The 25,274-nt window shown below is 48.3% G+C and overlaps 1 protein-coding gene across 2 annotated transcripts; it reads right to left on the bottom strand.

Annotated features, from left to right (window-relative positions):
• ACP6 (acid phosphatase 6, lysophosphatidic) lies at positions 1-25,054 on the bottom strand. 2 transcript variants are annotated; one of them, XM_049616468.1, is made up of 10 exons: positions 24,357-25,054; positions 16,427-16,555; positions 16,181-16,311; positions 15,766-15,845; positions 12,969-13,056; positions 11,971-12,103; positions 10,756-10,856; positions 8,496-8,591; positions 6,672-6,837; positions 1-246 (listed from the first exon to the last, which is right to left on the bottom strand). In XM_049616468.1, exons 1-10 carry the CDS (start codon positions 24,570-24,572, stop codon positions 61-63), a joined length of 1,326 nt encoding a protein of 441 aa, XP_049472425.1. In that variant the 5' UTR covers positions 24,573-25,054; the 3' UTR covers positions 1-60. The 2 variants fall into 2 exon arrangements, with proteins under 2 accessions (XP_049472425.1, XP_049472424.1); XM_049616467.1 differs by lacking the exon at positions 1-246 and adding an exon at positions 5,842-6,033.
• Between the last annotated feature and the right edge of the window lie 220 nt (positions 25,055-25,274).

Here is a 25,274-nt window from a genome sequence, read left to right as displayed (position 1 = left end):
TTCTGTGAAGGAGACACTATATGAGAGCCTCATTTCACAAATGAGGATATACAAGCTTGTTCACGGGAAGTTAACGGACTTACCCAAAGTCACACGGATGGTACATACAGAGGTAGGACTTGAACTCGCAGCCTGTGATTCCCGGACCGGTGCTCTCTCAAGTTCTGATACCAGTTTGGATCTTTGCTTCCAAAATGGAGACTGTGGGTCGTGCCACCTCACCCCAACTCCAACCTTCAGGGAAGCCTACATTTCAAAAGCCAGGTAGAGAGAAAGGAGTCCTTGGGAAGATCAGCTTTTTATTGAGGACAGTGCTTTTCATCTCTCTCTCTCTCTCCCCATCCTTAGACGGGGACCATGTTCCTAGAGGCTGGCAGGGTAGACGGAGCAGTCAGGACTGCAAGGCCAGTCCCCTGGGCCACTAGAGGGCAGGGTCTGAATGGAGCACACAGCCCTCTTCCTAGAGAGTTCCCCAGCCAGGCAGAGGGACTTGAGCTTTCTCTTGCAGCCCCAGGGTACTCAGGGAATGGCAACTCTAGCCCCAGTGTTGAAGAATGATACTTCCCTGGCATATAGTAAAATATATATGAAATAGTTGTTCTTAACCCCTCCTGCCTCTGTTGCAGATACGTGGGCAATGCCCCCCGAGGATTCCAGCAAAGAGAAGGAGTGCCAGGTACCACGTGCAAAGACCTGAGTTGCTTACAACAAATACAAACGGGCCAGCAATGCCAGGTCCTGGTGCTCTGAGAACTGGGGCTGGGGTGGGATGGGGACTCTCTTCCTCCTCTGCAGGTGGGCCCTTTGGAGTTTTGATCCCCTGGCTGTCCTTTTGAACCATCTACATGAAACTGTTAAAGGGGAGTCAGCACATAGCAGTGACTGGCCTTGTCTAATGCCAGTTATTTCATCTCAGCACCCGCCAGACAGCCAAGAGCTCTGGGAAGTAAGATCAGCCACAAGGCCCTCAGGAGGGTCTGCTGGGTGAATTCCCACCAAAGTCAATCTACCCATACAAGCCAGGGGATGTGGGAGAAGAGTCTCCACTGTCTGCTACCCGGGGAGGCCCTAACTTTGGCCATCCAAGGAGCGACTCACTCTGCAAATCCTTTTAACCTTAGGAGCACTCACTTAAAAACATAAAGAGAAAGGAGTCAAGGCCAAGGGCGGGTGAGGAGTTTATGAAATGCTCACATCTATCCTGAGGGCAGATCGTCAGGTAGGCAAATGTTAACATCCCTGCTTAATAATTGGAAAAACACAAGCTCAGAGAAGTTAAGTGACTTGCCCACAGCCACGTGACTGGTGAGGGAGGGAGTCAGGGCTCCCCTGTACACACAAGCACACTGCCCCTGGTAAGGGGTAAGAGAGGAGGCACTGTCTGCTGAGAGGGAGGCTGGGAAGTGCACTCCCAAATTTCCCTACGAGGTGAGGAAGCCTGTCTCAACTCAGAATCTAGAGGGCAGAAATAACAAAAAGGCAAAACAAACAAACAAACAAACAAAAAACCCTCTCTGAAGGCTCTTACATTTACTTAATTAATTCTCACAACAACACTAATTAGTTGGTATAATCATCTCATTTTACGTGAGAGTCTCAGAAATTCCTGTCCAGGAGTCACAGAAAAGCAGAGTAGTGTATAATTTGAACCCAGTGGAAGCCTGGGTGTTTGCCTTCACTCCATGTTTCCCCCTGGTGGTGAGTGGGGAAGAGTGCACAGGAGCACAAACAAGGAGGGATTTCAGAATCCATCAGTAAGGGCCTCTGGGTGGCTCAGTCGGTTGAGCCTCCGACTTCGCCTCAGGTCATGATTGCCACAGTCTGTGGGTTCAGGCCCCACATGGGGCTCTGTGCTGACAGCTCGGAGCCTGAAGCCTGCTTTGGATACTGTCTTTCTCTCTGCCCCTCCCCACTCATGCTCTCTCTCTCAAAAATAAAAACGTTAAAAAAAATCCATTCAATAAATCTTTGCCCCCTGGGCATCACACTCTTGATTTGGGCTCAGGTCAGAATCTCACAGTTCATGGGATTGGGCCCAGCGCTGATGCCCAGAGCCTGCTTGGATTCTCACTCTCCCTCTGCGCACCCCCTCAAAATAAGTGCACTTAAGAAAAAAAGAATATTAAAAAAAAAAACCCAAATCTTTGCTGAAGTCCATTGTGCCAACTCTTGTACTTGGCTCTAGGAACACAACAATAAACAAGACAGACAGCCCCCTGTTGCGAGACAAGCAGAAACATGAGAGGTATCTAGATAAGCAGGGGTGAGGTGGGAAAAGGGAGTGTGTCGGGGGTCAGGGGATGGAACAATGTGTACCAAAGTCCAGAGGCCACAGGAGGCTTCCTGTTCCTAAAACGGTTCAGTCTGGCCAGGGGGGATATGTGAGGAGGTGCAAGGCATGGATTGGAGATAAGCAGGGGCCAGCTCTCAAAGGGAAACAGAAGGCAAGAAAGGGTATTAGGATGCCACTAAGTAATGCAGGAGGATATTATGGGCCCCAAGATAGTAGTGACAGAGGGGATGTGTTCATTCAACAAATGTTTGAGTGCTAGCATGTACGAGGCACTATTCTTGCTGCTGAGGGCATATCAGTGAACAAGGTGAAGTCTATCTTTATAAAGCTTGCGTTCTAGTCAAGCAAATAAATATCAAGCACTGATAAATATCACGAGAGAAAAAAAGATACAGGACCAGGTGTATTGGTTGATTAGGGCTGCCATACAAAATACTACAGATCAGGTGGCTTAAACAGCAGAAATGTATTTCCTTACAGTTCTGGAGGCTTGAAGTCCAGGATCATGGTGTCAACAGGCTGGGTTTCTTCTGACGTCTCTCTCCCTTACTTACGGATGACCATCTTCTCCCTGTCTCTTCACATGGCCCTCCCTCTGTGGATGTCCTCATCTCCCCTCTTCTCATAAGACACTGGATTAGGGTCCACCCACATGACCTCTTTTTATCTTAATTACCTCTTTAAAGGCCCCATCTCCACAGAGTCACATTGAGGTACTGGGAGTTAGAGGACTTCAACATAGGAATTTTGAAGCGACATCATTCAGCCCGTTAACACAAGGTGATAGAGCATAACTAAGGCTGGACGTAGAGGGAAGAGAAGGGTCTGAAATCTTCTACATAAGCTAACATGGGAGGGCCTCTCTGAGATGGCGGTGAGCTGAGATCTGAATGAAGAGAGGAAGCTAACCATGCAAATGTCTAGGAGAGCATTCCAGGGAGAGGAAACCGCTTGTGCCAAGGCCCCAAGCTGAGGTGAGGCACACTGCATGGCTATGAGGCATACGAGGACAGCAAGAAGGCTTGCACAGACGGAGGACAGTGGGAAGAGATAGGAGAGGATGTCATAAGGTCCTGAGGACTATTATGATGACTGGCTCTTTCTTTGAGATGGGAAGCCGGGGCGAATTTCGAGAAGAGTGACATGGTCTGTTTTAAAAGCAACACCTATGCTGAGAAGTTGGGGGGGGAAGGACAAGGCAGAAACAGGGAGACTTCGAAGAGGTAAGAGATGATGCCGAGACTAAGTAGCAATGGATGTCTTGAGAAGCGGTCAATGCAGTCTGAAGAGAGACACAATAGGATTTACTGACGCATTAGATGTTAAGACATGAGAAACGGGGGCAGCAAGGGAAATTCCCAAGTTCTTAGCCCAAGCAACTGCCCAAGGTGGTACCATTTAAACCTAGATGCGGAAGCCTGTGCGACAAGTAGGTTTGAAGAGGCAGAAATTAAGTTTATCGTGAACAATGGGAAGTTTAATATACAGTAAATATCTTAAATATCCACGTAGAGATGTTGAGTTGACAGTTGGAAATGAGACTAGAATTCAAGGGAAAGGTCCAGAGCGAAGACATAAATTTGGGGATAAATTTGTGTAAAAATATGTTAAACTATGGAACTGCTTGAGATCATGTAGGGAGGGAAAAGGTAGAGAAAAGATCCAAAGACTAAGACCTGAGATACTCCAACACCTAGAGATTAGGAAAAGGTAGATTTAGCAAAAATTAAGAAGTTGAGAAATTTGAGGGAAACCAAGAGAGTATTTGTCATGGAAGCCAAATGAAGAAAATATCCCCAGACTGTTGATGCGAAGCTGAGTGAGCCCGGAAATTGGCTGTTGGATTTAGCACTCAGAGGTCGCTGATGACGTTGACAGAAGCTGTTTCCATGCAGTGGTGGGGTGAATCACAGTTGGCTCAAGACAGAATGGGAAGAATCAGAGTCTAAATGACTTTTGAAAAGTTTTGAGACGTTTTGCTGTAAAAGGGGAAAGAAAAGTAGCAATAGTAGGTCAAAGATGTGGGAAAAAGTTGTAAGACAGATTTTACAGCACATTTGTATGCTAGTGAGAATAAGTAGGGTAGGAAGATAGAAGTAACAATGTAGAAAAAAGGTAATTGTAGGAGTCAGTGCAAAGCTGGAGGTTGGCCTTAGATAGGAGTGGGATGGTTCATTCTTAGTAACAGGACAGAAGGCCTTATGGGCACCAATGCATGTGAGTTAAGAGATTTGGCAGTGGTCGGGGGTGAGCAATCTTCTGATTGCTTTTACTTTCTTGGCGAAATAGGAAATATAGTAATTAGCAGAGTGAGGATGGGGAGGGGACGATGACCGTCAAAGATAGATATGAATAGATTCAAACAACAAACATGAGAGACTGGTAGAACTTAACTGATTAGACACAGGAAAATGGGAGAGGGAAAAGACAAGAATGGATTTCTGCTTTAGCAACTGAGTGGACGGTGGAGGGGTCTTTCATTCAGATACAGAAGGCTGAGGGAGGAGTAAGTCTGAGAGAGAGGGGGCTGATTCTGACATTGAAAGTTCGGGGCCTATGGGACGTCCTAGTGGTCATGAGTGTCTGCAGGCCAGATGAAAAACCTCAGCTACAGAAGTAGGTCTGGGAGCTGTCAACACAAAGATGGTTGGAAGTGGAGAGGGTTTCGTGATTGCTGTTTTCCCTAAGAGGTAAAGAGATCAATTGGTTTGAGATGAGAGCAAGTTTGAAAGAGAGTCTGGGGAAGAATGAGAAAATTGATAAGGAAATAGGGGGACCATCGGGTACCTCGGGGGGCCCAGTTAGAGGTGGAGTTCTTAGAGTGGCTCCAGCCTGCCACTGTGGAGCCTGCATCCTTGCTACTGGGGCTACAGCCACCAGAAGCCGAGTGTCTATCCCGCACCTTCCAGCCGGGTCTCCACAGCAGGGCTCATCTCACTGACCAGCAATGTCCCCTGACCTCCAAGCTTACCTTTTGCCTACACACAACACCCTTCCCTCTTTGCTTTACCTGGTGAACTCCTACTCACCTCTCCTACTCAGATCAGCACAGAACCTCCCTAGAAGCCTTTCTTAACTGCTCCTCGGGCCCCTGCCAGCTGGGGCTAGGAATTTCTTCTCTGTACCCAAAGAGGTCGATACACCTCATCACAGAACGTAACACACTGCATTATCATCACTGACTTACTGCCTCTCCCATGGGCGAAAACAACGTGAGGGCAGAACCGTTCCACCTTTATAATGCCCACTACTTAGTAGGTGGCACAATGTATGTTTGTGAAATGAAGACAGGTAAAAAGAACTCGAGTCCCAAACCAACACAATTCTGCAGGGTCACGATGACCCTAGCCTGTGTCACGGCAGATGCTTCTGGCCATGGAAATCAAGCCACAAAATAGGAAATACCCCTTTGGTCTCAACATTACACCTCTCTTCCTTTCAAGAAGTGACCTCAGTATATCATATCTGCAGGAAGGAAATACCCTTAGGTTAAAATACATTAACCCTTGTTTCCTGCCTTCCCCAAACACGACAACCAGAGGCAGTGTGTTAAGGCATTTTATTGAAAAACCAACGCATCCTTTTGTATACATCGGTCACTCTCCATCTCCAAGTTCAATCACATGTGCTTGAGAGCAGAGTGTGTGGTATTTTTCTGGGCTCAAGGTGTAAGCTGACAGGGTGTTTAAGAACTTGTCCAGTGGACAGAGCTGGTCAGGGCATCCTTCTGGCACCTGCTCCTGGGGAAGAGACAAAACTCAGCGGGGCCACTGAGGACCCTGGCCTGCTGTTTTCAGCTGTGCCCAGAGGTCCGAGGAACTTGACCCAATGGTGTGTGCATGCACACACGTAACAGCCAGGAAGGCCCCACTGGCCGGTCAGCTTCTGGAATAGGCGCACCATGCCCTGCTTGAGACGGTCACTCAAGAACTGCTTCTTGAATTGACCGGGGAGACACGGTCACATCATACCCCTGAGCTGGGAGGCGAAAGTCTGCCCTGGGCGGGGGTGGGGTGCTCCAGCGCCTGACCTGGACAGCAGCTGAGGCACCGCAGTGCAGACAGCACACTGCCTCCCAAGGACACCAGCATTAATTTTCAACACAGCCTCCCAGCCAGGATGCCACATCCTGGCAGAGACACTCAGGAGGAGGGGGTCCTGTTCCTAGAAGGAGTCTGTAGCAGGCTCATGATAAGGCCCAAATCCCAGCCTGCCACCATATTTCCAGTTCTACCCTGTCTCTGGGCCATGGCTGTGAGTCACTCTATTGGGTCCAGAGAGCTGATTGTACCAAGGAGACTCCACTGGGCCCAAGGAGGGAGCCTTGGCGGTAAAACCAGGTGAGCGGGGTTGGAGGAAGGGTGCCTTGCCACCTTACCTCCCCACGGTAATAGAGCTTCACAAACCACTCCTTAGATTCCCGGTGCTGGTAGAGTTCCATGGTTAGATCAACAGCAAACGGGGGCCATTTGTGGTCAAAAATCCCCAGGATGATTAAGAGAGGCATGAGGGTCACATCGTGAGCCGCATAGAGGTACAGCTTTCTGCAAGGAGGAAACAGTTCTCTATAGGCCTTTCCCTCAGGACTCAGAAGACCAGGATGATGTCTGCCTCCTTTGACACTTATCAGTGAGCCTGATGGAAAACTGCTTTGAAGTAGATGCTGGGGGAACCCTGATGCCACTCTCATATTTTCATGAGGAGGGATCCCCACTGGGATAGCTGGCCTTTCCCTTCCTGCCCACCTGCTTGCCCACCCACCCACTCACTCCTCCCCTGGTGAAGTTTTGAAGTAGAAACCGAGCATGGGTCACTTGGTCCTACCTCTCTTCTCCCCTTGGGACCTGCCTGCCTGTGGCAAATGTCCCTCCTGCTCTCAGCTGTGTGATGAGTGTAGTACAGCATGCTCCTCCTTGTTGGGGAGGCTTGCAGTTCGGGGGAATTAAGTTCATTTCAAAGGAATATTAATAAGCCTGTTTGGCCTTCAATATATTCTCCAAAGGGCTTTAATCAGTAAGAAAGGTGCCATTTTTATCTTTATCTGCCCATCCCCTGTATCTATCTCTTTAAAAAGATCAAGGATTTCATGTGTTGACTTTTTTTTTTTTTTAGTTTATTTCGAGAGAGAGCGCACACACATGTGTGAGCAGGGGAGGGGCAGAGAAGGAGAGAGAATCCTAGACAGGCTCTGCTCTGTCAGCATGGAGCCCGTCGTGGGGCTCAAACTCAGGAACTGTGAGATCATGACCTGAGCCAAAACCAAGAGTCAGATGCTCAACAGACTGAGCCACCCAGGCGCCCCTATGTGTTGACTCTTAAACTAGAAGACTAACACTGGACCCTGTAGTATTCTACAGATACAAAGTCAAGGGGGGGAAGGTGGCCAGGGCCAGTGAGAAATGTACTGTCACTGCAGGTGCTGTGAAGGACAGGGAAGGGCACTGGTATGATCTGCTATTATAAATCTGGCCCAAAGTTCCTGAATGTTCCTATGTCACCTCACTGTCCCCTACTGTTCTCATGTTCGTGAGTTTCTAGCTATGTACAATCTCTCTAAAGAAGGCCACCTACAACAGCGCTTCAACAGCAGTGTGTGCATAAACCCCTGGGGATCTTGTTAAAATGCAGATCCTGATTCAATAGGTCAGTCCAAATCTAGAAGCTTCCCCAGTAGCGGTGAAGCTGTTCACCTGTAGATCACACTCTGCTCAGCAAATGCCCAGGACACGTCACATTCCCAATCTGTGCCCCCAGCCAGGTTCCAGGCACTACAAAGTGGCAACAGAGGTTTAGGCGCTACTTCCGACATTTAAAAACGCCTCGCGGATATCATACCCTTCTATACACTCGGTGAACGTGTTCGAACTAAACAGTCTATTCAGCAATTGTATCAGCATGATATCATAATTAGCTACTCTTTCACACATGTTCCATTAGTAAAAAAAAGGAAAAATAAATTTAGGGTTCTTTCTCACTAACATAAAATTTTCAAACCATGGCAGGACTGCTGCAGCAGGAAGAATGGTAACAATGTTGTGAACATCTTTGGGACTCCTGGCCTCTTACACAACTGCCTACTGTCACTGACAGCCTGGTTCTTGCCCCCCTAGAACCTGCCCCCCAGCCCCCCAGCCCCCGGCCCTTGCAGCCAGAGGCCTCTCCTGCCCTTGGCCGCACAAAAGCCAGTTGCTGTGGCAGGTACCTGGTCTTGCCTGGTGCAGTGGCAGGGTCCATGACTTTCCGCAGGTTGCTCTCCAGGATGTGGAGGAATGGGCCAACTGCCATCTGAAGGCTCTCCCTGCGGCAAGTAAACAACACTGAAGCAGCCGGCACACAGGGCTGCGGGTGGGTCTGCCACCAGGACCTCATGAGCCCAATCAGACGGCAGAGGAGAGAGTAACCTGCGGGATGGTGGGGGTGGGAGGGGGGCGTGTGGAGCCACCTCTGGCGTGAGGGTTCTCTGTGCACAGAGACTTCCAACAACAAAAGCGCCAGAATGTGGATCTGGTAAGAACACAACGGGAACAGGAGTGGTAACCAGGGTAAGTCAGGAAGAACCAGGCCCTCAGGGAGAAAAGAACAAGCTGGGAAGGGCAGGGCATAGTGATTTCCAGGAATTCCAGAAGGCCCTTAGAAAAGGGATAGGAAGGAACAGCATCCCAAGCTAGGCTTCCCAGATGCCAGTCCTCCTCCTTTGGAGTGTAGACCACAAGGACGTGTCAGATGTATCTGATACAACACAAAGTTCAGCGGTGGTGCCCGCAGGGTTGGCACGGTGGCCACGCCACATTCCCCCTCGGGCTTGTGCCTTATGATCACAGGGTGGCTGCTGCGGCTCAAAGCCTGTCTCCCAGTGGTAAACGAAGCAGGAAGCTGAGCAGGAAGCTGTGCAGGAAACGGCACAAAGGCTTGGTCGTGGTGCCTCTCACTTTTTATCGAAGAGGACAAAACCTCTTCCAGAAATTCCCAGAGCCCAATCTGGACAAAAGGGAATGAGGTCATCATGATTGGCTCGGAGCAATCCTTTCATGGTGACTGGGTAAATACATGACCACCCTTACGATGTGTATAATGTGTAAATAAACGGGAATGTTGAAGTAATGGATGGGGAGTAGGCAACAAATACCGTATGCAACATCTACTTTCCAGAAGAAGGTACACAGGCCAAGCCAAGTTGGCTGGCACTGTGAGGCCATCCAATTTGTCCTTGAAGAAACATTAGCTTTATGAAACCAGGGCTAACTGAAATGCAAAGAAGAATCAAGGCTTATTTAAAATGCTTTACACTGGGAGAAAACAAACTATGGCCATTGGCCAAATCCGCTCCACCTGCCTGTTCTATAAATAAAGTTTAACTTGGAATATAGCCATACCCACTTGTTTGCGTATCATCTATGGCTGTGTTCATGCTACATGGGCAGAAATGAGTGGCTGCAACAGATAATGCATGGGCCATAAAGTCTAAAATATTTACTAAGTATGTGGGGGGGGGGCGGGGGGGACAGTGAGTGATAAGTTAGGTCTGGTGGGGCCACTTCAGGAACAGATGAGGGAAGGCGGCAAGTCACAGTGAGTGGAGGCAAGCTGGCTGGCACAGCTGGAGTCTTCTGGAGGCCCCTAGCAAGTACACAAGCGGACATACTGAATCTGAGCGGGAGAAAAGCAGCCAGGGGTCCTTACCCTTATGCAACAGACCCTGCAAATTCCTGAAACATTAGCTGGATTTTGCTCACACTTATCTTCCCCAGGACTGATCCTCTCTTTCCCATCTCCTTCTCTACCAAGTTACCTATTCTGAGTGCAAGCTGGATATTCTTAACCAACCAGAAAAAGGTGTTTTGTTTTGTTTTGTTTTATTTTTTAATTTGGTTAAGAGAGAAGCTCTCCATTCTGGTAGGCAAGAAACAGGCCTTCTAAAACAGAGCCCTAAGTATAAGCAACACAGAAAACACAGGACTGATAATCAGAAGAGCCGGCCTAAGTCCTGGCAGCTAGCTGAGCCTAGGTTAGGCTCGCACCTACTTCACCTATTAAGCCAGGACTTGGACCCTGACAGGGAAATGACACCTACCTCATAGCAAGAACAGGAAAATGGCTTGTAAGTTGTAAACTGATGAACAAAGTCAACAATCATTATTCTTCCGTCAGCTCTCCCCACCCAAACCCTTTGAAACTTAAAGTAAACGGGGAAAAAGTCAGTGATTAAGAGAAACTCAGTCGAGAGGTGACTCCTGGTTCTGCCTAACAGTGAACAGAAGCACCAGCTCACCAGTCCCAGCTCCAGAAGTATAAGCACGCAAGGCCGAACCCACTCAACAGGCCAGCAGAACAGGGTGATTCCCACCTCAGCACATGTAGAGACATGCGCTGGCAGGTGTGAACAGGCCTGGCAAACCCTTTTCCCCACATACAGGGGGGCCTGACCGAGCGTGACTTAGTGACGGTGGCTGAAGGCTTCTCACCTGTCTTCCCTCTGCATAACGTACAAGGCCGTGTCCACAGCTCTCTGCTCAATCATCTGTGCAAATCTCCTCAGTGTGGGGCAGCTTGGGAGGCTGTGCACCTGGAAGGGCCACAGGGACAGTTTCACAAAGAAATCCTTCTCGTTCGCTGAGCTTGGCAACTGACCAGCTTCCACAAAGCCTTCAGGGGCCTGTCTTCTCCTGGGGACGGCCTCAACAGCCCCCAAAGCTACACCCCCAAGGCCCTTCTAAAGCAATTCCTAGAGATCTGGAGGCCCGGGGGGGGGGGGGGGGGTGGGGGGGGGGGGAAGCTGTTTTTCCTCCCTTTCTGATGGTTTCCCATCTACTCCAAAATGAAAAATATTTGTATTTTTTTTAAACTATAAAAATAAATAAATAAAACACAGAGCAAGGAATTTGTAAATTTCCACACGGCTTTTATTTTCCCAAAATGGATTTCTAAAAAGTATGCCACGTAAACACTTTTATATAAACTCTCACCTTATAACCTGACATCTATATTACCCATAAGCACAGGGCATTTCTGCCTTCAGGGCACACTGTCGTCCGGACAAGAGAAGGAAGGGGGACCCAGGCTACACTGCACCGTTGGGTGTCTGCCTTTTGAATCTAGAGAAGGCTTTCTCATTGGGTGGTCTTCAGTATCCATTAGATAAAGAAAGAATCTATGGCTCGATACATTTGGGAAAAATAGATTTAAAGACTGATCAGCTTTCTTTACTTCTCAGATTCTTTAATATGCTGCTGTGTGTAGAGACTCTCCACAAGGTGATATAACAGAGATTCCAAAACAGTTAGACAGCAATCCCTCCCTACCCATCACCCACCCTGCCCCTGCTGGCCCGGGATGCACACATTCACATCACAGGTATTCTGGGGAATGTGCCTCGAGAAACTCTGATCTAGAATTAAATGACCATGTGCCTAACCAAGTGAGGAGTCCTCCCTACATGGGCCCTATCCCTCTGCTCCCACATCCACCCCACCTGCACGTCCTCCCACAGCTGCCTCCATAAAGGGAGACCTCTGCCTCCACCTTCACCTCCACCCCACACCCCTCTGCCCACACCCCTCCCCTCCACCCACACCCCTAGGCCACACCCCTCCGCCCAGTTCTAACTCAGGAGCCAGTAGGTCCAGCTGCCTATCCCCAGCCCCCCAACCCCCAGGGCCAGAGAAGGACAGTCACCAAACCTGCTCAACAGCCACATTGTCAAAGAGGCTGAGGAAGTCTACTCCGTCATTACTGGCAATGCCCATCCCTTCCTTCACCTTTTGCAAATCCTCGGAGATTCCTGGCTGCAAACAGGCAGCCTGCCTCCGGCCTCTGCCAAAAAATAAAAAGGAAACCCTTATATTGTATAGTAATTAACAGTTTACAAAGTGTATCTCATTCATCATTTGGGATCTCATTTAATCTTCAATAATAAGATGTTGGGGTTAGCTGGTTTTAGTCCCATCTTACACATGAGTCAACTAAGGTTCTATGAATTCAAATGACTTATAAAATAAGTTAACAGGTACCAGAGCTAGAATAATAGCCTGGATTTCCAAATTCCACTCTAGCATTTTCTTCTATTATACCCAAAATGATACAACCATGGCCCTGCGGTCTGCTTGAAAACAATATTCTCTGTCTTCTGTGGAACACATACTACATAGTCTTTGTGCAACCCAGAAATATCTGAATGCTGAAAAGCGCCCTGAGCCGAAACCGAGCCATTCTACAGGGCAGCAAGCTGGTAAGAGTAGGGAAATCTGGGTCTTCTGCTTGCCCATGTGGATTTGCAGTTTTATGACCTGTTTCATCGCCTTCTACCTAACCTGACAGTTTCGTCGGCCTCCTCAGAGAGTCCACGATGGCCGAGAGGACAATAGTTTGTAAAGGCAAACCCAGCTCGGGCTGTTGGTACTGGCTCTCTGGCCCAGCAGGTGGCCTCCTGCAGGCTTGCTGTACCTTCCCTAGAGGCCTCCCACTGTGAGCAAGACCTTCATTTCCCGGACAGCGATGGCAGGCCTGAGTGCAAAGCAATCCTTCCCACCACTCACCCAACACAGTAAGCCTGGGCAGGCCCTCAGGTCAGGCAGAGTCCTGTGAGCAGAAGTGCCACAAGGCTGGCTGTCCACCCCCCCCCCCCCCCCCCCCTCCCTCCCCCCCCCCCCCATATTGAGCAAGAAGCCAGGGCGGTTACCTGGTTCTCTCCTGCAGGCTCCAGCAGTTCTGGTAGTTGGGGTACAAGACTTCAGAGCTTGCTTCATCAGTGTGGATGATGATGGGTCCTGGAAGGAAGGTGAGAGCACAGCCAGGAAGAGGCTTCAGCTTGTCCCTCCCAGCATCCCCACCCCCTCCTTCTCTTGTCTGCTTTAGGAGACAGATCATCAAGGTCACTGTTTTAGGACAGTGACTGCCTTGAACATGCCCTGGCCTTGCCAACAGCAGCTCTTCTATGGGCTGAGAAATGGAGAAAGCAAGGAGCAGCCTTGTTCTGTCTGGCACAACCCCTCCTATTGGGCCACATATGACTAGAGCAGGTACAGACCTGGATCAGACTTGGGCATTCTAACAAAGAATGAGCTGTCCCGGACTCCATCAGAACTAGGTGACTTTCTTGCCTCTTGAAGTCCAATCCTATAGACCAATATAGTGACTCAGCACATGACAGTCTAAGGAAAGCCACCACAAGGCCACAAATCCTGTCAGACCCCACAGCCTTGCCTAAAAGGAAAGCCAGGTTTCCAGATGAACTGCCAAGAACCACACGTTAGACCACAAATAATGTTTCTTATTATACAGTTGACCCTTGAACAACCCGGAGGTTAAAGTCACCAATCCCCCCATGCAGTCAAAGATCCATGTATAATTTTTGATTCCCCTAAAACTTAACGACTGATAGCCTACTGTTGACTGGAAGCCTTACCAATAACATAAATAGTTGACTAACCCATCTTTTATATGTTATATGTATTACACTGTATTCTTACAACCAAGTAAGATAGAGAAAAGAAAATGTTATTAAGAATAAGAGAAAACATACTTTTATAGTTCTGTACTGTACTTACCAAAAAAAAAATTTATGTGTAAGTGGACCCATATGTAAGTGGACCCATGCAGTTCAAACCCAGGTTCAAAGGTCAACTGTATACCTCGCAGGAGCTCGCTACTACTCAGAGCTCACAAGTACCTTTATCCCCTCCCATCAATACCCAGAGAAGGTGCTCTAACACCTTCCAAGGCTTTGCTCTGTGCCAGAGATGGCAAGGGCCTGTGGCAGCTTCCTTTGCTACACAACTCAAGACCGACCTTCTCTAAATGGCAAAGAGACAGCTGCTGTCAGCAGCTCTCCGGAATTCACTCTGATCAATACAGGGTGATTAAGTGAATCTAAGCCCCAAAGAGCTATTATTCCCAAACAAAAATTTGACAGTCAAAATTCCAGTAGCATATGATAACTTTACTAGAATATCAAAATTCAGACACACTTTGTCGGGCAAATGATCAGAGGCCCTCCCCAGACAGATGTGTCCTCTGAGCGGCAGAGTGTAAAGATGAAGAGTATTGGATTCTGAAGCCAGACTGCCATACTTTGAATCCCTGTTGCACCATTTACCAGCTGTGTGTTCCTGGGAAAGTCATTTAGCCTCTCTGTGCCCGAATTCTCTTATCTGTAAATTGGGGATACTATTGCCTACGGCCCCGGATTATTACAAGAACTAAACAAGTTAGTAGATACAAAACTACTAAAAAAGCTTTGGGACATGGTCAAATTGGAGTCCCAGGGCGTGCGGGTCCAGTGGCTCGTGGTGACACCACTTCCCTCCCTGTTGGGAATATGGGGCAGGCTCAGTCCAAGACCTGCCTGTAGGTCAGCCTGCTTTCAAGAAACAGCTTTCCTACTTTTAGTGTTTCAGAGGAAAGGGTATTTATTTGCCTCTTAGAAGCTGGGCAAGTGAAGAGCTCTCAGAAGGCCAGGTACTGTGGGCTCTTCCAAAGCTCAGGGGCTCCTAAGGGGCAGCCCCTCTGTTTGCTCTATGTTACTCAGACACACCCTGCTTGTGCTCAGCAGCCAATTTCAGCCGGAATTAGCAGCTGTATCCAACCCCGACTAGGGTAAGGCTGGCCTCCTCTGGCCTGGAGGTTTCTATTCTTTTACATAGTTGTTGTTTGTTTGTTTTTTTTTTTTAATAAGCCTGATGGCAATTTTATGTCTATTTGAGATACTACAAAAGAAGCTAAGCAAGAACCTTTGCTTTATAGAACCATTTTAGTATTTCAATATTGGTGAGGTCGTGAGGATATGAAACTCAGACTGGCAATTACATGTAAATTTCAGTCAAGTATAAATGGCAAAATGAAGGCCCCTCTGACAGTCAAAGGCCCTCAATACATAAGATCCATGAGGCAAAATAACACATGTGGTCCTTGGTGGTGAAAAGGCTGGGCACCACTAGCTGCAATCAGTCACCGGTTGAACATGTTAAAACCCAAACTCAATAGACTTTCTCAGTGAGGAAAGGCTGAACAGAATACTGTTAATACCATCTGGGTCACGCTGTGGGTTAACACCAAGACCAAGCCAATGGCAGCAGGCTTGGGTCTCAGCTAAGTGTTCCTCCTGCCCTCCCTCCTTTTCAGCAGTGTCTTACCTAAGCAAAAAGCCCCAGTATTATTCACAAAAAGCCCCAGTATTATTCACAAGACCTGGCTGGGGATGCCTTAAGCGGCCTGGGTAGTCGCTTAAGAGAAGTCAGGGGCCAGAGGCACATCAGAGTGGCTGACACATCACCGTGGAGGGGGAGGTCAGGCCGGCAAGGCTAGCAGGAGGCCAGACAAGCGAGGGCCCACCAGAGTAGGCACACCATGGAAGCCACGTGTGCAGGAGAAGAGAAACCAAAGGAACAGGCACTAAGAAAGAGAGGCGAGAGGGCTTTGGAAGGAAGAAGAAAAAGCTCCTCAGGGACAGGGCAGACTTCTAGACTCCAAATTCAAACCTTCTTTCTGACTTTGGAAAAGCCCAGCCAGCAAACATCGGGTAGACTCCAAATTCCGATATATATTAGTGGAACGAACACTGGAAAAAAACAAAAAGGTAGAGACACTCAAAAAAGGAAGATTTGATTCTATACACTGTCTCATCCTACAGAGCAACTGGGAGGCTTTAAGATCACATGAGGGGGGCTATGGGACTGGGAGGAATCCTTTCTCTGCGGGATGGGTGTCCCAAGGGACCCAAAAGCCAATGAACGTGATCTCCACTGACCACATGTTCACAGGATGCTGTTATATAAGGGGAACTGCCCCAAACTACCTTGGGTGAGAATGGGCACCATCCTGGGGGGTCAGTACAGGTTTCCTCATGTGTAAGATCTTAAAATGGAAACCATGTCCCTTTTACAAGTGACTCACAAGACCTCCAGTGGATTGAAGGTTGGTGAAAGAAAGGGGATGTCCTCCACATAGCTCTTCCTCAGCCTCTGTCCTAGGGCAAACATCTGCTGCATGCCCACATTAGTCAGCTGTCCAGCAAACATGCCTCCCTGGTGCGGGGCAGAAAGAGAAGCATGAAAATACCTCCCCGTCTGCTAAACTCAGCCCAGAGAAAACCATGGAAACTTTACAGGGGGCTTCCCAGGGCAGGGAGGCAATGCTCACCTTGAGTACGGTTTTACGGTACTGAGAGTCGAAAGGAGAATGTGGTTTCAGGCCACCAGCTAGATTGGTGACAGTGTAATCAAACTGAGTTTGGGGTGGGACCTCTAATAGCTGGAGATTCCACTCTGCCTGTTATGACCACAAAAAAACACAACACATTGTTTAGAAGGTTCTTGAAACTTACAGCATTAATATCCAGCAGCACCTGAAGACATACCTGGGATCACAGACACTAGACTCACAACCTTCCCATGGGAAGGAAAGAAAGAAGCTTTAACTCTAGCTCCAATTAAAGGAAGAAAAGACAGTAATTTATTATTCCGGGTACCCTCAGCCCAAGCCCTGTTACTGCTCCACTAGCACTGACTATTAAGACGCTGCTCTGGCACTAAGCCCAGACTGCAGTAAAGGGGAGAAGTCACCAGAAGGCCTGGCATGCAAATACTTGGTGAATGAATGAATGAACAAATGAATGAATGAAAATAATATGACCTCAGTGAGCAGACACTTGTAAGATTTTTCCAGGAATCAACCTCCAGGTTTCTATGCCTCCCCTGCCCTTAAGGACTTTAACTAATGTCCCTTTGCCTTCCTTTCATCCAGTTTCTCAAACAAGGGGCTGCCCCTTCTTCACTTCTTCACCATCTTCCTTTTCTCCTTGCAGTCTGGCTCCTGCTCCACTCTACTGTCACGGTTTCAAAACATCCCCAGTAGCCACAGGTCTCAGAGCTCCAACTGCCCATGAAACTCTTACACTCGCTGAGTCAGATGTGATGACTCCAATTTTAAAAACAAAAATCTTTTCTTCTTCCCATATGCCAGCTCCTCTCCCGAACACATTACGTCGCTCGTAATGATGCCACAGGTCTCCTAGGCCCCAAAACTCAAACCTCTGACTCTCCCCCACTACTCCACCAGCCGCACTAAACTCTATGGATCACTGGCTAGGAAAAAAGTCATTCCCAAAGGTCCTCCTTTTATCTGGTAAGAGTGTAAAACCTTACTACCTCAGGCAAAAGCGTGTGACTGACTCCCTTCCCTCCACCCCCACAATCCATACATAGATACAATTCCCTGCCCCCCATTAATCTTGCTAAGTCACTTTCATCATGTCAATAGTTGTTTCCTAATGTTTCAAGAGATAGGCACCTGGCATTCCAGGACTCCTACACCTCGGCCGAGCCCCTGTCCCCTGCTATAGTGTCACTGTGCCTCTATCCTGTCCCCAGATCAGACCACGCCCACTGCTTCCTCTGCATCTTCTTTCAACTTGCTTCCTGTGCTCGGAGGGACTCCTGCCCATTCAGCTTCTCTTCAAGGTCCAATGATAGCTCAAGTCTTACTTCCCTTCAGTGACTAGCTTTTGGTGCTTGTCTTCTTAAAAGTACGAGGACGGTGTTGTAGAAAACGTTGTGTGGCTAGAGAGTAAGTGTGGAGGGCTGGGAAGAAATGATGAAGAGAGAGCGGGAGACCTGCAGCACTTAAAATCACAAGATCATTTAACTCAATTTCCCACTATGAGATTTCCTATTCCTTTTAAAACTAACATTTGAAAACTTACTATGTCTTGTAGCACTGTATCGATCTTGGCCCCTCCCAGAAATAGCCCAGGGGAGCACCACTGGTGGGGGGACCCCAGGTTCCATTCACACAAAGGAAACCCTCCATCTTTCAAAGGACATTGTCTCAGTCCCACCTGCAGCCAGTCCTCCAGACCTGGGCTTCTTCCCCCACTGGAGCTGCAGCAACTGACATCAGAAGACTAGATGTTCAGAGCACAGACCTTCTTCTTACCGTCCTGTAACTATGGCTCCTTCTTCCAAAGTTTTGATCCTGTAACTTGCCTGCATAAAACCCTTCCGGGGCTCACAGCTGCATGATGGCCCCCGCCTCTCCTTCTCTCTCTTCACCATTTCTTCCCTGCCCTCCACACTTACTCTCTAGCCACACAACGTTGTTTTCTACAGCACCGTCCTCGAACTTCCTAGCTTTTCAACCTCATGTTCCTTCTACCTGGAATTTTCTTTTCCCTTTTCATCTGAAAAGATTTCTGCTTATTCCGCAAGATAGGTTAAACGTTCCCAGGAGCTGTGACAATGGCCCCATGATCTCAAAGTAGCCTCGGTGGCTCTTTTTGGTGGCCTTTACCAAACCGTATTAGAAGAGCTCCCTTACTAGTCTGTCCTGCTCAGCAGTCCTGCTCGGAGAAGAGAGATTAGATCGTCGGTTTACCCTTGCATTTTGGAAGCCCAGCAAAGGGCCCGTACACAGATGATCTGCCATACCTTGTGGAAGAAATCAAGACTGAGATAGCATGATCCTGCCTTTTCTAGGTTTTCGGGTTAGCAGAGACAGCAAGCTAGAATGGAAATGACGGCAGCACGAAAAACAGAAATTGTGTGCCATAAGAAACCAGATGAGGGCCACAGTGGTTCAAAGGAGAGACAGACCTCTTCTGGCTGGGCATTCAGGAAAAGTTTCATGAAGGGATGGCCTTTGAAGTGAAGACGATTTAGAAAAGCAAAGACCTGGACTTGAGAGTAAAAGGTGGGTAAGGAGAGACTGGTATTGAGAATTCCAAGAATAGGAAGAAGCTTGAGCGAAGCAGAGATGGCCAAGAATGCCATGCAGGAAAGAAGTGGTTTGATTTGCTTCAACCTGGGACCAGTTTTGAAACTTTTTTTTTTTTTAAATAACAGCCCAGTTTGTTGTTGTTAAGTTTATTTATTTATTTTGAGACAGAAAGAGAGAGAGTGAGGGAAGGGCAGAGAGAGAGAGAGAGAGAGAGAGAGAGAGAGAGAGAGAGAGATGGACAGAGAATCCCAAGCAGGCTCCACACTGTCTGTGCAGGGCCCGATGCAGAACTCAAACTCCCAAAATGCGAGATCATGACCTGAGTCGAAATCAAGAGTCAGATGGTCAGCCCACTGGGCCACCCAGGTGCCCCACAAAATTTTTAATTAGCAAATACCAAGTAGAGTTTAACTTTAGATTTCCACATACAAAGGCAAAAACTGGAGTTCCTCTAGTTGAAGCAGGAGTGGGAACACAGAGCCTTAGCCCCTCAGACCCTCCGAGGCCACAGGCTCCAGGGAATAGCTTGACAACCAGCAGCATAGATCATAACTAGAATGGGAAGTCTAGACGCAGAAGCCAACTCTCTGATGTCTGCAGAGGAGGGCCTAAGGCCCCATCTAAGGCAGTAGGAATAGAAGGGGTGGATGCAAGAGATTTGAGTCAAACCTGGCAAATGAGTGGATAAAAGCTTTATGTGGGGGCTATGTTGGTAGGTAAATAAGGAAGGTTGAAGAAAGAAATTACGTTGGTTTTGAGCCTGGGTGCCTAAGGCGACAAGGGTAATAGAGGTCCTCCTCGACTAAAACTAAGGCCAACGCAGAAGAACAGACAAACTGCGTTCGGTTTTAGACATTTTAAGTTTGAGGTACCTTCTTTGCGTTCCCAGGGCTCCCAGCATAGGAATCTCTTTTCTCCTTTAGCACATCTTAAAATTCTTTTATAGCCGAGACTGAATTATCCATCCTGGTAAGGCCATTGTCTAGCACAGGCTCTGATACCAAGTCCACAGGGTCTATTCAGCCTCACTTAAGAAATCTCCTCTTATTAGCGACATTCACTGACAGAGGATCTTTGGTGTTTCCCAAGAGATGACTCCTGGCAGTTCAGTTCATGACAAATCTACAATGCACGTTTTCAAATTTTTAAGACTACACGATACACTAGTTCCGTACATGGTGTCTAACCGCGCCCCCCCCCCCACTCTCATTCTTGTTCCTGCTCTTCAGCTTCCGAGTTCATGGCAAAGACTAACTTTAAAATCTCACTTATTTATGCCCCATTTTTAAGAACTAACTTAAAGGAGAGGATAACAAGACCTAAAACAGAGTAAGACAACCCATTCAAAGTAGGCAAGAAAGACAAAAGCAAACAAGTATGGGGACAAAAACTGGATAAGGAAATAAAGTTTCTCAAAAAGGTACACTCTAAAGACCCACAGATTTCACGGTAGGTGGGCCAAAGATTCAGTGCTAAGCTTTCTGGCTTTTATGAAGGGAGAAACTCGATCAGCTAGACAAGCTTAAAGATAAAAGCAAGCCAACTGTTCAGGAGAAACACACCACTTCTAATGCGAACAGACAAATTCCTCCCAAGGGTCCTCATAAAGAGGATAGAGTAATATAATGAACATCTTTTCACTAGTCACAGCAACGAGTTCTGTGGGATTGTTTCTCATAGTTTTCTCAACACAGAATGATGGCATCTCACCAAAGCACATTTCTGTGAAGACAGTACTATACCGGGATTGATATGCTACGTTCCAGAGGTAAAAGACAAAATCTACATAAAAGTAAACAAAACCCTTCCAGGTGTAGATTTTAGAATAAAGCGGTGGTTTGAAACCTTGGCTGCACACTGGCATCACAAAAAAACAAAACAAAACAAAACAGCCCCATCCTGAGCTCATCACATCTGGATCTCCTGGGATGGGGCCTCAACTTTGTTAATGCTATCCAGTCCAGATAATTCTAAAGCTCCACCAGAGAAAATGTTGCCATGTCTGGATGCTCTGGGCCAGTTAAATCAGACTCTCCAGAAGGGACACCCAGGCATCAAGATTTTTGAAAGCTCCCCATTGGAGTCCAAAGTCTTTCCAAGAACAAGCAGTCATGAACACTGCTCCAGAGGAATGAATGGGGCTATTGGCACATCCTTCATGCCACGCTTCCTGAATAGTGAGTGCTTCTCTTAGCTGAGCTCTGGGTAAGTATTGAGTAACAATTAGACTAACAGTAGCCTTCCAGTTGGCCTAAATTACCAAATAAATAGGAACCCAAATGCCTTAATCAATAGTGGAACTGAGATAAGCTAGACTTGACTTTATAAAAACTGGAGGAACCTGCCTGAGTTGGAGGCCATCTTGCCTAGAGGTGAACTAAGGGAAATCTGAAAGCAGGGCCACATTTATCTTGTGAATATGTACTTGAGTCGAATCTCATGATCAGAAAAAAATAGCCAACCAAGTTCCAGAGCTTATATTCCCAAGCACAGCTAAAGGAAGACAAATTAAGTCAACAGCCATTCAAGCCAAATGAAAACAACTCAATAACACACCTCGTTTTAAACAATGCTGCTCTCTGAAGATTTCTGAGATAACTGAATGAAGTGACTTGTCACTTGTATTCATCCATTAACCAGTCACAAGCCTGGAAACATCTACCAAAGGCAATTTTCGTTTTAGAATTGCTACCAGGTGGTCCCTTCTGACTACAGTTAGTAACAGAACCAGGAAGATTAGAAAATCCCAATAACAACTGTTATCAAACTGGACCTTGGAAAGAAAACCTGAGAGAAATCATCCAGAAACAAGTTACAGGGAGCCAAAGACACAGGCTCACAGCCTAAATGGAAAGGGGTTTGGTCCCACCCCTGGCATTTGTGCTAATCGAAGATGTTTAATGCATTGGCCTGATGTCTGGAGAATGCGAGCAGGCAGGAGGTGACGTGCCTTCCCTAACTGCAAAGGGAGGCCATGGACTCAGATGCTTCTTACTTTGTGGCTACACAGACAGAAGAGAATGAAGCTGGCATTCTACCTGAGCTACAAACTGCGCCTTCCAACAGAATGGCAGAAGGTAGCCATCACACCCCCGCTAGCTCAGGAAGAAGTCCTAAAAGAATCTAAATCTTTCTCAGGCCTTAAGGGAGTATATATCCTGTATATATTAGGTCCAAGCCTAGACACTCAGACTTTAATTCTCTGCTACCACTGATAGCTTTGTCTTTAACGTGAGGAGTCTTCTATCCCTGTTACTTTCCAGCCTTTCTGTAACAAGAATAAACGAAGAAGGGGGGAGTGCACATGAGATGGGCAATGTGCAAAAGTCACAAGGAAGATTTAGTAAAAATACAAAAAGGGAGAGTAAGGGATTGAAAAAGCATCAAAAAGAAAGGAAGGAACGTTGGGGGGGGGGGGGCGGGGGAGGAGGGAAGATGAGAAAAAAGAAATTCCAATACCAGATGGAAAGTGGTACAGCCATTCAGAAAGGCTAACTAGAAATCTGGTAGCAGAATTAAGTGCCTGCCAAAATTTGTTTATTCATGTGGGAGGTGCTTTAAAGGTTTGAGTTCATGTGTGGCCAGCTTTAAAAACCAGATTTTCGGGGCGCCTGGGTGGCTCAGTCGGTTGAGCGTCCGACTTCGGCTCAGGTCACGATCTCACAGTCTGTGAGTTCGAGCCCCGCATCGGGCTCTGGGCTGATGGCTCAGAGCCTGGAGCCTGCTTCCGATTCTGTGTCTCCCTCTCTCTCTGCCCCTCCCCCATTCATGCTCTGTCTCTCTCGGTCTCAAAAATAAATAAAAACGTTAAAAAAAAAAAAACAAACCAGATTTTCAGTTGGACACTGTGAGGACACAACCCTAAGGGTTTCTGGAAAGCAACGATGATCATGAAGAGAATGCCAAATAATGAGGTTTAGACATCTATTGAACTTGCTCCAACATCAGCCTGGAGGACCAATTAATGCAAACGCACTCCACAGGTAAGTGTGATGGCTGGGGGCCTGAGGATTTCAGGCTGCCTCTTTATCTTCGCTGGGAAGCCAGTTCTTCAATTACAGGCCTGCTTGCACCAAAGGCCAGAGACCTCAACTGCCTCTCTCCAAAAATCAAATCCAGGAAGGTTAATCATTAAAAAACAAAAAAACAAAAAACACCTATGGGCTCCTGGGTGGGTCAGACAATTGAGCTCAGGCTCTTGATATTGGCTCAGGTCATGGTCTCCCAATTTGTGAGTTGCAGCCTCCCGTGGGGCTGTGCGGCTGACAGTGCGGAGCCTGCTTGGGATTCTCTCTCCCTTTCTCCCTCTCCTGCTTTCTCTCTCTTTCAAAATAAATAAACAAACATTTTTTAAAAATAAATAAATAAATAGAAACTATTTGTGCTTTAGTCATAATTACCCTGGCCAAACCTGGTAGATTTTAAGACATTAGAAACACAGGAGTAGCCAATTAAAAATGTTTTCCTACCTCAAATCCCTTCCACAATGGTTTTAGAAACCCAAAATAGAAAATAAGACCCAAGATACAGCACTTATTTAAAAAAAAAAAAAAAAAGCCTTCAAGGATCTCAAATGATCTCCAGCAAACTGAAAGCCGCTGTGATACCTGTTTCCAAAGATGTTGACCTCTGCTACCCGCTGTAATCCCAGTTATGGGGGTTCCTGCAACTCTTGACAACCTTCAAACAGTCACACAGAAATGCACTACACTTTCATTCTCAAGTTCACCCAAGTATCTGTTAGAAATGCAGCATCTCTGGCTCAGTCGGTTAAGCGTCTGACTTCAGCTCGGGTCACGATCTCGCGGTCCGTGAGTTCGAGCCCCGCGTCGGGCTCTGGGCTGATGGCTCGGAGCCTGGAGCCTGCTTCCGATTCTGTGTCTCCCCCTCCCCCACCCCCCCCCCCCCCCCCGTTCATCATGCTCTGCCTAAAAAAAAAAAAAATTTAAAAATTAAAAAAAAAAAAAAGAAAGAAATGCAGCATCTCAGGCTCTACCCCACACACCTGCTGGATTCGAATCTTCATTTGAACAAGATCCCTAGGCGATTTCTAAGCCCTCCAAGCAGCGCAGTGCTACCAACTGTGCTACACCACTGCCATCAATCAGGGGTTACAACTAGAAGTCCCCGGGGTGCCCAACATCCGGAGGGTAAGAGGAGGATGGGCGGCTAGCAGTGCCAGGCCAGCCCCTCTGCTCAAGGTACTGCAGTTTTCCTCTGGTCTGGATCCAGCCGGAATCCCGCTCGATGAGGGTAAAACTCCCAAGGTGTGTGTTTCGGGGCCAGGCGCCCGGTCCGCCTGCGGTCGACCGCCCGGTCCTTGCCCCACCAGTCCCGGCCCCGGCCGACCTCTCACCTGCTCCCGCGGGAGCGGCTTGAGAGGACTCCGCGCCCCGTGTCGGAACACGACCTGCACCATTTTCAACTCCAGCAGACTCCGGTCGACGGGACGCTGGCCAGGCAGCCCCGGGGTCTCGGCCCGGGCCACCCGCCGCTGGTGGACGCAGTACGCCAGCGAAGTCAAGACGCCCACCGGGGCCCACACGCGCACGCTGAAGACACGGGTGATCATGGTGGACGCCCCTGGTCGGCCCCGCGGGGTGAGGCTGCACGGGGCGAATACAAACTTTCCGCCCGCGCCGCGGCTCAGCGGCCGCTCCCAGATTCCCGGGAACCCGCGGGGGCGCACATCCAGCCCCCAGCCAAGCTGCGGCGACCGCGGCGACTCGCGGCCCTGGTGGGGGGGGACCCCAAGTGGGAGCGTGGCGGGAAAAGCGGAGGTGGGAGCAGCGAAGACTCCCCGGGAGTTTTAACTCGGGTAGGGGTTGGCCGCTCCCGCAGCAGACACCGCAGCGGGGGAGAGGTCGGCTCCTTATCTTCCGCCCTCTAGGAAACCTTAAACTTGTAATCCCAGTTTGGCCTCCGGGGCTCCGAAGGGACGGGAACCAGCCCTGAGATCCTCGGCGGCTGAGACTCCACGAACACAGGGGACCGGATTCCACTTTTCGGTCAGCAAGCTCGCACACTACCACTGCAACCACCCAGGGACCAGTGCCAAGTGGATCCGCGCAGAGGAGCACGGGAAAACGAGTCCCGCGGTGACGCCTCTTTGGAGGCTCTGGGTTGTCAGAACTACAACTCCCACAAGGCTGCGCGCGGCGGGCCTCAGAGCTGGGAGGTAATTTCTTGCCCCAGACTTTGCATCTCGCTCCCCAGCAGCTGAGGGTCCAAGTCTCCGGGACTGGGTGGTCAATGTAGTTGGTAGGAATGAATC

The sequence above is a fragment of the Panthera uncia genome (genome assembly GCF_023721935.1).
Source record: "Panthera uncia isolate 11264 chromosome C1 unlocalized genomic scaffold, Puncia_PCG_1.0 HiC_scaffold_4, whole genome shotgun sequence".
NCBI lineage: Eukaryota > Metazoa > Chordata > Mammalia > Carnivora > Felidae > Panthera > Panthera uncia.
Note: the sequence above shows the minus strand (reverse complement) of the source record. Positions and strands in the feature narration are given on the sequence as shown.

Excerpts from the sequence above, each read along its gene's own strand:
- ACP6 (XM_049616468.1), bottom strand. The coding sequence starts at position 24,572 with ATGATCACCCGTGTCTTCAGCGTGCGCGTGTGGGCCCCGGTGGGCGTC. Across the intron at positions 16,556-24,356 it reads AGCCGCTCCCGCGGGAGCAG|GCAGAGTGGAATCTCCAGCT; the intron begins GTGAGAGGTCGG and ends TGGTCATAACAG. Across the intron at positions 13,057-15,765 it reads TTTCCAAAGTCAGAAAGAAG|GACCCATCATCATCCACACT; the intron begins GTTTGAATTTGG and ends CCTTCCTTCCAG.